General features: G+C 31.0%; 1 protein-coding gene across 1 annotated transcript in view; it reads right to left on the bottom strand.

Annotated features, from left to right (window-relative positions):
- The window catches only part of LOC147065913 (ras-related and estrogen-regulated growth inhibitor-like protein A), an 86,185-nt gene that overhangs the window by 6,905 nt on the left and 62,003 nt on the right, over window positions 1-17,277 (bottom strand). The window contains exons 4-5 of the mRNA XM_085955325.1: window positions 2,417-2,517; window positions 1,408-1,566 (exon numbers count right to left, since the gene is read on the bottom strand). Of these exons, the coding sequence (XP_085811451.1) occupies window positions 1,408-1,566; window positions 2,417-2,517 (260 nt within the window). The remainder of the gene's footprint in view (window positions 1-1,407; window positions 1,567-2,416; window positions 2,518-17,277) is intronic.

The following is a 17,277-nucleotide window of genomic DNA, read 5'->3' as shown; positions in this document are numbered from 1 at the left end:
CATTACATCAACTATAATGCTAACACCAAAATGTTCGATATTTGAATTATTTTCTTTCAACATTGTTTTAATAATTATTAGTGTTGGGATAATCGAAATAAATTTACTTTTGGTTTGCCATAGTGAAAAAAAAATCAGCAGTTGGATAGTATTTAAATTTTAAATTGCAGATATTCACACATAATATTATATTTTATTATTTAGACTAGATTCTACGTAGGTAAACATATAACATTTTACTATTATGTTCATTATGACATAACCTTTCAAAATGCCGTTCATCATATCTAAGACTTGAATAATTCACGTAGAAAGATAATATATAATAAATAATGATGTCTTAGAAAATTTCTGAAGAAAATGCATCGACCCACGCAGGATTATGAGACTATCGTGATGGAAAATTCTCTACGCCATTGCGTGTATTGTATTAATATTATTTCTACCTCTTAATAATAATATTGTTATCAACAACCTTCTTAGAAAATATGACATGTTATTGTGCCTGTTATATGATCATGTAAATGAAAACTAAAGAGAAAACAATATGTCAAATGATAAAATATTATCATTTCTTTTTTGCGGTTGTTTTTTTTTCGTTTAGATTTACGTAATAAATATTTATAATAATTTATATAACATCTTAAGATATCTGATATGATACAAAAAGAATATAATATAGTCCTAAATGGATAAACTTGACATTGCGGATAGAATTCTTAGTTCTAATATCAATTTCCAGGACAATATTATAATGATATTATATTAATTTAAAAAAATAATATGTGTCACAGTCAATGTTATCTATTTAGGTATTTTTTAATGTAGAATTAAGAAAAGTTAATTTCATAAATAAATTATAATTATTATATAGAAACTATTTTTTTATACGATAATTATGTATCATAGACAAAAAAATGTACACGGAAGTATCGTTTTACGACGTTCTCGATTTAGTACTTCCGATGGCCGCATCATAAAAAAGTATTTTATTGTCTTTGAAATATGTATTTCAAAAATCGAAATAGATTATCGCCTCACATTTTTTTTCTCCATTGTTTAATGAGTTGTGAAGTTTGAAGGTATATCAAACATGTTATACATTTTATATTAATTATTAATGATATATCTAATTTTATTATACATATTAAATTGGACGCTTGATATTATAAAAACTTGACATTTTTATCTTTGTATTACCTACGTTAATAGTTAGTTTATCAGTATTAAAAGATAATGACTTTGTAATAACATAGTTATTCAATACTGTAAGAGGGTTAACATACATTTCTTAGACAAAACTAAGTACCCAATTAGCATTATAATAAGTATATGTAATTTAAACATTATGGAGTTATCACTAAACTAACAGATGGTTATTATGTTTTGATTGGAAGTTTTTCTTACCTCTCTGAGGTGTTCGAGATCAGCTTTATTGGCTAGAAGTGCCAGGGGTCCAGTTCCTTGACGAACCTTGTGGAGGGCTGCGAGGGTGTCTGATGCATGTTGGAAACTTCTTCGGTCTGTGATGGCGTAGACCACTAAACATGCGTCAGCCCATTGGACCTGATAAAAGAAGTAGAAATAACACATTAAATTTGTGCCAATGTATTTAGAGTTTATACAAAGAAATGTCTCATATTATTTGATAAAAGTTGTATTTCCAAAGTAAACGTAAATATTTTTTTTTATTTATTTAATGACCTGATCGTAACACCGTTTAGTAATAATTAAGGTAATTTAAACTTTGATTTAAAATAAAAAAGCTGACTGCCAAAATCAATGCAATTTGTGAAGCGCTTTAAAAATGTTAAACCTTCTAGTTGATTTCGTTGTAATTAAATAGGACACACATAGTTTAGTTGATAGAGCACATAAGCGCGAATCCAGTGAACGCATGTTTGAATCCCGCTGAATGTGAATTTATTCTACTTATATACATTTCTCTGAGGTGTTTTCAAATTATGAATGTAATACAGTGAGTGTTGTTATTTTAGTAAAAAAATAATATTTATATTTTCTTCTATTTGAATTTGGAATAAAAATCATTGATGAAATTAACTTTGGGAATTTTTCATTTGATTTTAAATCTATCGTCATACTAACAAAATTTACGGTAATTACATGAACATTGTAAACAACGAACTAGCAACGATGAGTAAGACAGAAAAATCTTTATCCAAGGCTTGATTCGGAAATTACTAATGTTTTGCATACTGTAAGAAGCCATCAATTATTACAAAACTGTAAGTATGCCGAACGATTAAATAAATCTTTCATTACTTAGCGTCTAACACATAGTTTCATTGCTTACAAAGTTTGCTAACTCTCTGCTTCATTATATCAGCCAGCCAATAGAGAGCGATGCGAATAGATGCTAATAAATTATAATTAGTCGATGTATGCGTGTTCTTACCTGTTCGATTGGAAAGCCGTCTTCTCCCTCCCCGGAAACGTCTATGATTTCCACTTCCAGGGGGTTGTTGTTTATGGTAATGGTCTGTCTGTATAGGAGGTCTGAAACAATTGGAAAGAGAATAAACTGTTATTATACGATGTTATAATCCATTAACGAACAAAAGACGACCTTTATAAAACTCTTTGCATGCAGACACGGATCGGGATAGGTGAGTATTGGCATTGATATGAAATGTATCTACGCAGTTTTTTTAATCAATCGAATTATTATATTACGTAGGTTGGGTGTAGCTAAATAATTACATAATATTTTATGCTCTTTCATCATCATCATCAGCCTGAATCTATCCACTGCTGGATGAAGACCTCTCCAAGCTGATTCCACTTTTCTCGGTCATGTGCGTTGCGTTGCCACGTACTTCCGCAGAACTTTATCATTTCATCGATCCAGCGGCCTCTAGGTCTACTTTGCGGACGTTTTGTACCTATTGGATACCACTGGATGACTAAATTTATCCAACGATTGTCCCCTCTTTGAGCTACGTGTCCAGCCCTTCTCCATTTGAGGCTTTTAATGAACTTTATTCACTTCGCAAACCCTTGTCTGCTTCGTTATCCACTCATTCATCTTTTGTCCTTTCGCGTTATGCCCAGCATGCACCTCTCCATACCACATTGTGCCACTATAAGTTCTGGATCTCTCTTTTACGTAGGGTCCATGTTTCACACGCATATATGATTACGGGAAGTACACACTGGTTGAACACTTTGCGCTTTAGGCATAGTGAAAGGTCACTTTTGAAGACATTATTCAGGCGGCCAAAAGCACTCCAGACTGGCTTTACTATGGTACATTAGTAACTAAAAATGTATTAGTAAACGAATTAAACTCATTACATTAATCTGGACAAATAAATTAAATAATTATTGATAGAATAAGATAGTTATCTTTTTTGTGGCAATTGTCGTAAAGCAATCTTTATACCTAATATATTATGATGGATACAAAGTGATACTTATTTTATAAATAAGATATCTATATTAGGTATATTTGACTATGGCAGTTAATAACAATATTATATTGCAGTAGTTTAAGTTAGTCAATTATTACGTACAATTTATCGTGTCTAATTATATTAATAGACATTAAAACGATTAAATATCTTCAGTTATTCCAGAAGGTTATTATATTATAAAATTAATAATATTACTGCCAAGGACTTCCATTTGAAGTACATATATTTTATATTATTACAAACTCATAATTAGATACAAATTTGGCATACAATTAATAAGTTGTTCGTATAAAGCTGTCATTGGCTTAAAACCACCAAGAGTATTTTATTTCAAACAGAAAGTATCTATTAATACACCGATATTGATAAATAATGTAAATTTACTCTTCAGTATTAAAAAATATACCTTCTTCTTATATTTATCCTTGTGATTATTGACAATGGTCTGAAAGAACACTTGCCTTCCGCGATGAGTGCCACTCGACTTAGACGAATGGATACTATGTAAGAGAAGTTAGTGAGCTATTTTAGAACGACTTTCTTAACTGCGTTTCGCCTTTTTCTTTTTCGCTTATCTGTTTGGAATACCTACGTGAAATTCCTGTGTTGAACCCGAAATAGTAATGTCAAACGGTAGGGAAAGGTACTCGAGACGCTTTAATGAATAAATTATTAATAAAGACATAATTGACAAACAATAATAACATGAAAATCATTATTTTAATCAAGGTATACTATATTTAGATTGTTTGTGTATTTTTGGGAAATGTAATATATGGTTTATTTATATCAAAATAACAGGCGAATAACAATAATTCTATAATGATTGTGGAACAATATGTTACTCTCTTGCAAGTGATTCCGTATTAACATTTTCTCTCTTATCGCGATGACAATATTTTCAAATTATAACCCAAAAAGTGATGAAACTTGTGCATTCATGTTACCAATTTAGTATGACTACGATATCTCAAAATCTTACTTCGTGACAAAATAAAACTTTGCAGTAAGTCATTACTTATGTAAAGTGGTCAAATAGCAACGGTGGAGTGGTGAGGTGAGGTGCGGGTTGAGGGGTGTGTACATTTATTCAACGGTTGTCTATGCATGTAGGCGGATAATACGGATTTAAATATATACAATCAATGCTGTATATTTATATTAGTAATTAAGGTGACATTGTAACGTTATGTGTGACATATTGTAATTGATGGTTGCGGGCAACACTAGACGATAAAGTTGTGTGAAATATTGTTTATGTAAAGATTAGGTGGATAATTCGAATTTAAATATAGTATGCAATCAATGATGTCTTGGTTCCTACAAAGGCCAATTATTATCTTGCTTTTAGAAAAATTGCGGCGTCTTACTGCAGACGTGAAGATCTCTTCACATAAGTTTTACAGTCCGCATGATTAGGTTCGTTTGTTAAATATACCTTAAATTCTTTTAATTCTCTCCCCAGCACTTTCATTAAACTCAGTCAGAGCTCACTTAGGAGCGTAGCAACCTTAGTCTTGGGTATTTACTCCCAGGAAATTCCCTGTCATACATTAAATAGATGGATTCACATCGCCACTGTAGGGTCCAGTGATACGCTCTATTAAGACCGAGTGTGGTGGGGGCGGGTTTGGTTTGGACGGATTAACTTCAATGTATATTTATATATTAATATGTCAGTATTGGTAATTGATATGTAATTGTAACGTTATGTATTATAATAATATGTAATCGATGGTTGCGGGCAACACTAGACGATAAAGTCTTGTGAAGTATTGTTTCTGTGGCGGCCTGTGTTGCCATCCGGTGACTGGAATAATAATTCCGAGCATGTATCAGAACGTGCAAGACTATAGACCCGCGGAGATATAATACAAAAGGCGCCGGAAAATGTCTTCCGGGTTTTGAAAGAAACGATCCGGTTGTTGCCCACCTAAGACGTAACAAAACATTGACATATTATTATTTTGGACGTGCTGTGGCATCTGAGAAACGTTGATCTTGAAGGAAACAATGCGGCCGGATTAAACAGACACGAAACGAAGAGGTTTTCCAATAGTAACTTATAAATAAATACGCGGCTATTTTTATTCGAATACCATTAGTTGTACATATTCTATTATGAGATTTTAATTCAGACGATAAATAAGAACACTAAAGTTGTGATCAAATTGAGATGCACGTCATGTCACTGTTACACTGTCACGGTGACAATTGTTTTAGTCTATGGTTTCGTCATTTTGCTGAATATTTTGAACGATCACTACCTGTCTAAATTCAATTATAGAGAGTGCCAACTCAAATGTATCAGTATTTTGAATTATTATGAATTGTTCTTGCTAATTTCAATTAATTTTAACAGTTTCTACGTTTGCGTACGATAAAATTACTAACGATGTTATAAATCCATGGATAATATTTTGAACAGAACCCAACTTGCAGATCATAGATAATATTCTTATAGAAAATACATAGTGCCAACCACTAAAAACAAAAACGTGATTTTGACATGATTTGAAAAAATGTAGACACCTAAAAAAAGATAAAAAACGTTCAAACGTCATGCAGATGTCGATGCAGTGCGGTTCAACGTGAGATAACCTTAGTGTTGTTTTGATGATTTCGGCAGATTTTGCCAACTAACAATGTACGTTTAAATGTTCAAAATGTGCTACGGGATAAGAGCATCAGTCTGATAACATTTTAAGCACAAAGAAAAACGACATTATACACTTTTCCCGTAGCAGCAGCTTACTGTGACGTCACGTGATAGTAAGCAACATGCACCTCAATTTGATCAGAGCTTAACAGTTTTCAATAATCTGTAATAATTATTTATTCTAAATCTCATCTAATATTACTATTTAAAGAAAAATTTTATATATCTTTATGTTTTCTTAATGTTTTTTGTGTAATAGAAAAATGATCTTATTTTATAAAGAACATAATATTATGAAACGATATATGGAAAGGAGTTATAATAAAACTAAACAAAAATATTTGCCATAATATAAAAAATAGCTGAGTTAATAAATATATGGTGTGTCAGTGAACGGAAGAAAGCCTTCGCATATATTTAGAGTAGGAGTTATTTGTGGGGATTGAGTGAAAGTTGGAGGATAAACAGGTCCATAAATTATGCTGGATGATAAACTTTAATAGGCCACTTGTCTTGTATTAACTATTCGTTAAAATCGCCAGGGGTTTTCATTTTTTGAGCCGCTAACTTTAACTAGCTTCTCAAAATATAATAATGTTCAAGTAGTCAAGTTTTCTATTGTTACAGCCAATAAAGAAAGCATTTTAATTTAATTATAATAAGTACATTGAAGAAGTATCTAAACAAATTATGCTAAAAACGGTTTTTAACGAATTCGGAAAACCTATTATAAATATAGAACATTTAATTATTATGTAAGGTTGGATAGTTTGGGTAACAGAAAAAAATGTTGGTAGGGCACCGAATAAGAAAAGATGATACAATAGTCGCGATATATATATATATAAACACCGTCGGAGATAGCGGCCAAAGAACACAGAAAATATATACAGAAGATATTACCTCTGCCAGAAAATGAAAATAAATCATCATAAAAAGAGGTATACTAACTAAATAGTAATTTGTGAAATAGTATAAAATAAACCGTTGAAAAACTATATTTATGTATGTGCTATCGGTATCATACTAAATTTAATGGTTATATAAATAATATGTTATTGAGATAGATCTAGATAATTCACATGTTGTTTTTCAATATGTGTGTTGACTCCAAAACATGGACTAAATAAGTTGTCCAAATGGCTAATATCCATTTATTACAAAAATCTGTTAAGTATGAAACTATTTCGCAAGTCTGCCAAATGCACAGCGGATTTTAGAGAGTAAATTAATCTATAAATGTAAATAAATACGTCGAAATTAGTAATTTTTAAATATTTATTTGATTTATATTGTTATTTTTGCATGTACATACTTTTAATAAATAAGCCTGAAAACTGATTTAAAATTCTTAATTATGGTAATATACATAGGTACTTACTTTACGCGATTTTATTTGACTGTTAAATTATTTCGCGGTATATGTATAATATCTATGACTGCGGTCCACACATTCGTAACCCCGTACAAGAGATTCGAACATGGAACTTCCGCCTACAACGAATGTGTGTCAATGTTCCCGCTGAACTTCGACGGGGTTGGCACTTCTGCGTGTTATGACAGGCGCCAACTTAAAGAGGAGTATCCACCGATCATTTCATTACTTTCCATTTCCCGGAAGCACTTCGAAACGGCGGGAAAACGGCCGGCCGCCATTTTTACTGCGAGGGATTAAGCGGCAATTCGAATTTGATGGTGAATAAAGTTCGATTAATTTTATTGAGTTTGGAGTTTTTCTCCCCGATAAAACGATGAAGTATTTTTATTCGATCATCGTTGGTAAATGCAGCATTTAAAATTTAAATGTAGCTGAGTTAAGATAAAATATTGAATTACTACTGAACTATTTCGTATTGATTTGTTTGTATTGCCATGATGAATGAGGTACGTGGAGGCCCGGGGCGCTGACATGTTTGGAGGCCTTTTAATTTTACATATCCGATAAATCACCAACGTTAAAAATATAGGTAACAATATTGATAAGTACCTATACTAATAATTATGTTGCCATATTTTTTTTCATTTACTCTTTTAATAATTTTGTAATTTCTGATGAAGCGACTGCCTTCATTTGATGGAAATTTGCTATGTCAAAAATCAGATAGTTATTATGTTAAAATAAAATATTATATTTAAATATTATATTTTAAGCTACTGACTGAAACATTGAAGCTGTGATATTATAAAACTGCGCCATTAGATTCTTCAAGTATGATATTCGCAATCTGATCGAAACTATTTTTAATTGTATGTATTTTTTTGTACCCAGATGGACAAATAAAAAATTGTTCATTCTTTCAAGTGCGTAAGTAAATTTTTACTAGATACGACTGGTTTATTTGACAAATATATGCCATCAATCGTATTCATTTACCGACAATTAGGGGTAACATACAAGTGACACAGTATTGTACAAGTATATCCATTCCCGCGTAAATGTGGTATTTTTAGCATGCATCACATGTTAAAAATTTTCGAATTGAGTTGCGTTCCAATTGCATTATACTTGAATTGAAATTGAAAATGACAGTAACATAATCCGTTACAAATACATAATATTCAAAAAGTCAGATACTGCCCAATTATAAACCCGATTTCTCAATATAGAAAATGCCATAATGTGTTGTTCTTGTCAAGGAATATATTTTCTTGATTATTATTATTATCATTAATACAAAAATATGACACATTTAGATCATCTGTCTGTCAATGTCTTAATTAACCATCACATTATTTGACAAATGAACGGGGTAGACTACAATATTTTTATACATACAGTCGGTTATTTTATATGTTGATTGCTTGAATAAGCGTTTGAATAGATTGGCTGGGGAACTTAATTGTATTTCCGGATTCTGCAAGAAACGCTATTTGTTACATAAGAAGTATTTCTTCAACAGCTCAATCAAACCGTCACACTTTGAGTGGGGTGTTGTAAAGGAATTTAATCCACGTCTTTTTGCAAAGGTCTTATCTTATAATATAAGAAAGAAAAAAGAAATGTGAAACTTATCTACCGTATATGTACGATAGTTTTCCGAGAGTTCGTTGACTCTTTGTCTTTTCTTCTTTCGTTCAACTGATAGAAAATTACGGAATTTCGTATCATTTTTCACTCTCTTGTGCTGTTTTTCAATTAATGAAGCCAACTAAAGGTTTTTTGCTCAGTGTTTCCTTACATGCTACGGAATACATATTATAGTATGTTACCTAACGATACAATGTGATCGTAGCACGAAACGTATCGATACGTGACTCATCGAGGGTGAATTTAGAAAAATGAACAAAGACGTTAAAACATGCATAATAATAATACTTAAAGAAAAGTTTTTTAAGCGATCGCTTCGCCACAGGAGTATGTACAAATATATTAAAAAGATTTATATATTCCACAACCAAGTGAAAACATTCAATGAATGTTAGTATTTAATAATTACAAGATAAAAAGAACTTTTTATATACCACGTTTTTAAATTTTCTGTTGAATCATATAAGCTTGACAATTCTATGTATTAATAAAAACTTTTTATTGTGCTTGATAGAAATACTGAATAAATATTATAAAATAGAGGAATGTCATTTTGACATTTCATATTGTTTTCCATAGTAACGCACGTATATACTAATAATTTAGTTGCTAGGATCCCCTTAGCAACGCATAATAGTGAGTAGTAAATATTACGTTTAACATTTTTTTTCCAAAACATACAAAACAGAATTAACTGAAATTGAATTGAATTCTGCTTAAATATGGCCAAAAGTATTAAAAGAATGCATTGTCGCCGTGTTCTGATATATTCTAAAAGTTTCAAATGTCTAGCTAGTCGGGAAGTTTGTTAAAAATCTTGGACAAACAAGAATACGAGCTATTAAAACGTGGTAAAAATAGTTTATAACGTTGCTAAAGGGGGCCTCCAAACCTGTAAGTGCCTTGATCTTCTACACACCTAAAGTAAATGATATCGATATGTATAATTAATGTAAAATTAAATGAATATTGAAGCTATATTAGCAAAATTATACAATTTATTAAGCTATTGTCTACGCTTACAAAGACTATCAATCCATACGAAAAATGAAAAGCAACGCATTTTTATAAAACTTAAATATTTTTTTTCCGAGAAATAATGAAATGAATACAACGTCCTTGTGATGGTGGTGTGAATGAATAATTATATTTAAAAACACGTTGATTTGTCTTGTGACCATACACTGTAATAATAATAATTGTCCGTAATGAAGCCTTTTATGTAGAAAATCTCGTAATGTTTCATTAAAATTGTCCCAGTTTTCTTTGAAATAACTAAATGACCGATGGCATGTTTTATTAATTACCATTACCTATGCTATCTGAGGCATTAATTTGCAAGCTCTACCGGCACATGATAATTAAACATATCCATCGGCCGGTTCCTGGAATCTCACTACAATTAACCTATTTTGCTATACTTGGAGATGGTTATGTTTGCATCACTGTAATAAACAAAACAAAGTTGATTTCGGCCTTGATGTGTTGCGTAATTTCGCTAAAAGGTTTACAACTAAATAAATAAAATTGTCTATGGTACCTATATCCTCGCAATTAGCAAAACTAGTTCGTTCTTTATTTAAGCTGCAGACAAAAGAAAATATAATCCGTTGAAAAACATATCATATTATTTGAATAAGTTATTTTTATAGTAACGGAAACACTAAGTAAAAAAAATAATAACATAAAAAAATATTTCGAGAGATTTGCCATTTAATAAAATTGGTTATACTCAATCATATTGTTGACTAGAATGATTGAAATGAATATATATTTATTTTATATTCCAGAGTTGTAGATATCGTCATGGCGTAGGCCGTAGCGGTTTCCGTAGAGGTCGTAGATCTTAGCTAACATGCAACTTAGCGTTTGTATTATTCTAAAAATCAATATATTCTTATCAGTGTGTGCTTGGGCAGATCATTAACATGTGTTTTATGAGGTCAAACAACATTTTTTTTATTAATACATTGGCTTATCAGCTTATCACAAACAATTATTTATGAAGTTAATGTAAAGACCACGTGAATATAATAGTATATTATAATGTTATTTTTCTATACAAAGATTTCAGCTTTGGAAATTTTATTGATATAGTATCCTAATATTATGATCATTAGATAATAATACATACCAATAATTACGGGTTTACCATAGACAATTTAGTAATCGAATGGGTAATAAGTAATTTTATTGGTAATGTATTAAATGAAACTGTTATATTTTATGACTGCCGCCATTAGCTGTCATCTGTCAACCATTTCATCTAACTTCAGCAAAAGTTGCAGCTATTTTATAGTCACTACTACGAGTATATACAAACGCTCACAGAGAAGATATTCGGAGGGGTAGTCAATTAAAAAAAATATTTATAATATTTTAGGTAGATGTTTATAGGTATAACTTTCAAAAATATGTAAGAAATTCATTATAATGGGGTTAAAAAAGTAAACGTTGTTATTTTTACAATAGGGTAGTTAAAGTCAAATATATTCAATATGTAACTTCGATTATGAGTAAATGAATTGAAGGTGTTGGTCACTTTTGCAAAGTATTGTGACAATCCACAGTGCCAAACAAACAGCTACGTATTGTCATTTCACTTTGTTCTCGTGATAAATGGACATCTTATTCTTTAAAAGGAATGTGTGGTCAACACGCCAAGAAGACAATGAAAGAAAACTAGACAATGCGGTACTTATTTGAAAAGAGCAATGGCCGCACACCACCATTGATTGCCGATTACCTTTTGCTATTTCGTTTATTTTGTAAGGCGAGAAAACTCTCCCAAAATAAACATTCATTTATTGTTATTGACCCGACGGACGAAATTCTGGGAAACCTTTTCAATTTGTTTATTGTGTGTTGTTTATTTTTACATCTGAAGTAGAACTACGTCGAATACACTATTCTTTTAACGATTGATAATTATAAGTAAATTGCTTCAATAACTTTTGAAAAATTATTTTGACACATTGTTTCTCAAATTAATTGAGCGTCATCTTTATATATTCATAAGCGTATCTCGTTTTATTCTGCATTCCAACATAGATATATATATATTTATACTATCGACCGAAGGTACTTGATGGAATTTGAATTTAAAATTCTAATGGATTTAAGTTTTCTACTATTCCATTTGAGTCGTTTTTTGCGACCCGGGTTTCGCCTTTCGGTATCTTCAGGCACTATGTGCACTCACAAAAAGGAAAATACACATTGACAACGAATACAGTTAACTCTAACTTATATAGGTAAATATGTTCAAAGGCCCGTAACGCCCTTTCGGCAGACTTCCCATGTTATGAAGATAAGCCCATCTAAATGCTTTATAAGAGAGTTATATCACTTATTAACAATATATCAATTAAACCTGCAGTCTGAATTTCATTATTTAATCGACGAGTAAATAAAAATCCTCATCTATACGATGACTTATTTATGATATGTATATTATTTAAATTGTATAATATCAGTCTTCAAGTAACTTATTTCGAGATTGTAATCACCATATGTATCTATGCAATGGGGGAGGTATATGTCTTAGTAAACGTTCAAGTTCCCTTATTAAAATGTTGGTAATAATAATATTATCTGTATATAATAATATGTATGTATTACCTCTGAAAATATGTTACCAGGATGAAAATGTTCAATAAAAACTTCACAATAAATAAAAAAAGTTTGTGCTTCCTTATATGGAAACATTTTACTTAACCTTGAAATACATTTCAAATTTCGAATTTTCGAATGAAAACAGGAACATTCAATTTTTATTATTAGAATATTCTTTCTGTGTTTTCTGTTTTTATTAATTTTGATCATCACAGATAAATTTAATATAGTGTCACAAAGTGGAGAAATGTGTTTACCAACACGTTTAAAGAGGACGGACGGCAGTATCGAAAATTTTGGCAAAACACTCGAAGCTCTTTGCCGGGTACTTAAATTAATTTCCCGAAACAAATTGGCGCCCGATAAAAAATACGTAGCACCCACCGCGCGATATTTAATATGACAGAATAAACGAATATGGCCGCGTAAAACGCTCGAATTTGTCACTTTAATAGTTTTATAATACGTAAGTGTTGTGGAACGAGATGACCGTGTTTTTCATATCAACTCTCGTCGCGTTGTCTTGCCTCCGTGGATGGATGATGGCGCCCGGAGCCGTGTTAATCTCTCCGCGGAATAACTCTTTAAAAGACTGTCGCCGCTGTATATTAGTGCCGGATTATTTATATACCGCACTAAATAAACGCGTTAAAAACACACTAGTGAATTCCATCAACGGTTGTATTCGCTACCTGTTTTAAAGCGTCGTTTCTTTGATAGTGGTGGGGTTTCCTGACGCGTGGTAGGCATTTGCTTCATCTGGATTTTTGCATATTTTTTTACAATTTAATTATTAATTTTTATTGATTCTACTCATAGTTACCATCAAACGCAGAAAACTGGCATAATTCAGCTTTATTTTTTGCAATTACATAACCTCGGGGACCTGATATGACTTAGGGAGGTGTGGGTTACTGCAAGTTTGTCGTCAGTCTTCCATAGAAGACGGCACGAAATAAACTATTCATTATATTATTATAATTTATTTATTTTTGCAAATACTACGAAACACTAGAGAATGTTATTATAGTAATGCTATTGACCGAAGGTACTTGATGTAATTTGAATTAAAATTCTAATATATTTAAGTTTTGTACCATTCCCTTTGAGTCGTTTTTTGCGAGCCGAGTTTCACCTTTCGGCATCTTCAGGCACTTTGTACACTCACCAAAAGGCAAATAAACACTGACAACGAATACTATTAACTCTAACTTATATAACATATCAATACAATAAAGTTGGTAAAAACTCCATTACCTACCTATCAAGTCAAGGGTCACAATAAAAAAATATAACAAACAAATTATGAATAGTTTATAAAAAAAAAACCCGGTGCTGTTCGGTTATCAGGAATACAGCGGAAAACACATTTTGAAAATAGCAGATAAACTGGATTATTTGTTAGGTTAACCTAACCAAAACAAACCTAACCTAACCTAACCCAAACTAACAAATAATCCAGTTTATCTGCTATTTTCAAAATGTGTTTTCCGTATCAATAATAATACACTCGATAAGTGTATAATAAATCATCAAAACCTAATAATAGATCATTAGTAATTATAAACAATAAAAATACTACACTCAATATACGTCCTTATTTAATATATTAAAGTAAGCAATATTATACAGTATAGGTAACGTAAACTCGGGTTATTTGACTGTGCAGAGTTATTCCTACTATGTAGCTAATGAACCATCTCGATTATGGTGCTTAACGATATCTTCAAGGGCAAAAGCCTGCAATTTCGCCACTGCGCGCCATTGATACGTCCAAGGATTATCAGGCCTTTTAATGAAAGTGTCAAGTGACAGGCGAGTTTCTGCAGAGCTTAGGCGTCGCTGAACTGGGAGGTAAAGGCCAGCGCCGCGACGCCCCAGAGCGTTCGCCTCTGGTCACACGTGATACGGTTATACACTTCAAAAAGCTCATAAGCACCGCATGAGATAAGTTTCAGTTCAAAGCGCTATCTGAGTAAAAGTCACTTAATTATTGCACAGGCATGTTGATACCAGCATATGAGTGAATTGAACTATAAAATATTAAAACATTGTAAAAGTCATTGAAAACAAAAATATTTGTAAAATTTGCTTCTAAAAATTAAGAATATAATATATCATTTAAATATAGACTATTAATTATTGTAATTGTCTAAAAAGGTAATATAATTCATAATATATTAAGGTTCTAATCAGATAAATCCGTAAACTTTCTAAGAAAGGTGCATTATAATTCCCAGTCTTTTCTCATCATATGAATCAATTTACCATGATTACATAATATTAATGCTATAAAAGAGTATTTTGTTGTAAACGTCGTCGAATTAAAATTAAGAGTAAAGCCATATTTTGATACATACAATGTCCGTGGTTACTGTTTATGACTTTTATACAAATTATTATTTTATCTACGCGTAAATTATACATTTAATTTAAGGTTTATTCTCCGAACTGTCTTTCGGAAATTGCGTATATTTTATGAATTTAAAAATTATAATTAGAATCTATGATTCAATTGTAAAAAAGGTTCCTATAAAATGTATTGGAATTCATTTCTAGTCTATATATATATATATATATATATATATATTATCAAAGTTAAGATTTGTGTGAGTTTTTTCCTACTTGGCCTCAACTTACATCCACATAAATTATTATAAAAACAATACAAAGTTTGTTTGTTCAAATTACCTTTCCTGCCAATTCCAATTTCGAATTTTCACAACAGATACATTTTGCATATTTTGGATTCGATTAATTTTTTTTTTATTTGATTTTGTCATGTCGTATGCCTAGATGAAGACAATATTTTAATATTAAAAAACATAAAAATGTATATCGATCAATAAAACAACTTTGTTCGAAACCGGGTACTTCAGCTAGTAATATATATACATTTTGTAAATGCGGCCATAACACACGCTTTATTTATATTTAATAATGAATTTATAGTTGTTTTTTATTATATCTAGCTATAGTTGATGTGAATGTTAAATACATATTCTTTAAAATAATATGTATAATTAAATTACCTTGAGCTAATATGCTTTTTTCTAAACAACGGTTTTCAGATACATTTGTCAAATGCTTTGAGCTAGAAATCGTTATTAATTGCTATATTACAAATTATTTTGCGGTGTATCAATTTAAAAATAAACATTACCGTTATTAATAAGCAAGCTGTTGAAGTATTTGTTTGGTGCATTTGTGATAAGTAATTTATCACTGCGATGTTACGCCTTTCCAACATGAATTTTCCTGAGATTCTGGCGTCTGCTTAGTAACAACGATGATGTTATAAGATTAATGTAAAATAAACAGTTTTGACGAATACAACGACGAGAAATTAAACTTGGGTGTTTGAGTGACAATGTAATAGTTTTTGAGTGACACAACAAGTGGGCTTGCATTATTAGAATAATAATATTTAATAACATTCTGTATAGACGAACAAAGTTCCACTGAAGATTTTAGAGACCGAAAAGTGATTTTTATAATTACACTATTTTTTATTTAATCATACAAATGTAGTGTTCGTTATTGAACATATATAATTAAGAACACATAAGAAATAACTAATTTACTGAAGTATAAAAAAAATAATTAAAAATCATTAGCAAGTGCAAATTTATTAAAACTAATATTTTTAAAATTCCCTGCGCATGTATTCTAGACTGTTACAATAAGTACTTAATAAATACTTCGATACAAACCTACCCTAGATAGCTGCCGTGGCGGCCAAAAATAGTCTTGTGTATATAATAGATTCGCTGAACCCAGTTTTCGATGCAAGAATATGTTTTCAAATGTCTACATATGGTTTTGTAAGTCTTTTAAACGTTATCATGACGTTTTTTTCTAAAGATTCTGCCACATTGAGGACATTCTGAATTTAGTCAAATCATTCGCAAATGGATAGCGAGCTCTCGTTGCGAAGTTTCATCTCCCGTAATGTTATACCTCCAATTATCTAGAGCTATCGAATTTAAATATATTTTCCATCGCTGATTGTATAATAATATACCATTTGTGTTCTTTGAGTTAATTAACTATCAAACATTTTTTTAGGCGAGGGTTTCCACACGCCAACAATATGACCCAAGGCGAATAAATACGTTATCTTAATATTTTATTATTAAAACATCTAAATTTAGTTACAGCCTGCTGCCGTAAGTCGTGCATTGAATCCTTTTATGTCACCCGGTCCATCAACCGCCGTCGCGCCGATCATTCGACGTGCCGCGACGCCCAAAAATTCCCCCTCGAATCTTATACCAGCGTCCCTTCCGTCTAGTTGTCGTCGGCGTCGATTTTCTCATTTCCACATCCTGTACGCTGCAACTATATAATTTGATAAAATAAATAACACGGCAGTGTGGTTGATTCTGAGATTTATGTCGTCCGTTATTTTATTTACATTCATTCATTATACACTCACGTTTTATGAATTTCATTTTTAGATAAATATTTGACAGTATCATAACACTGTCTTATAAATATCTTATATTTAAATAGTGGTAAGAGGTATTTACATAATATTA

Source organism: Rhyacophila brunnea, unplaced genomic scaffold (genome assembly GCF_057557595.1).
Source record: "Rhyacophila brunnea isolate RB1 unplaced genomic scaffold, BYU_Rbru_1.0 scaffold_5, whole genome shotgun sequence".
NCBI lineage: Eukaryota > Metazoa > Arthropoda > Insecta > Trichoptera > Rhyacophilidae > Rhyacophila > Rhyacophila brunnea.
This window is presented reverse-complemented; position numbering and strand designations above follow the sequence as displayed.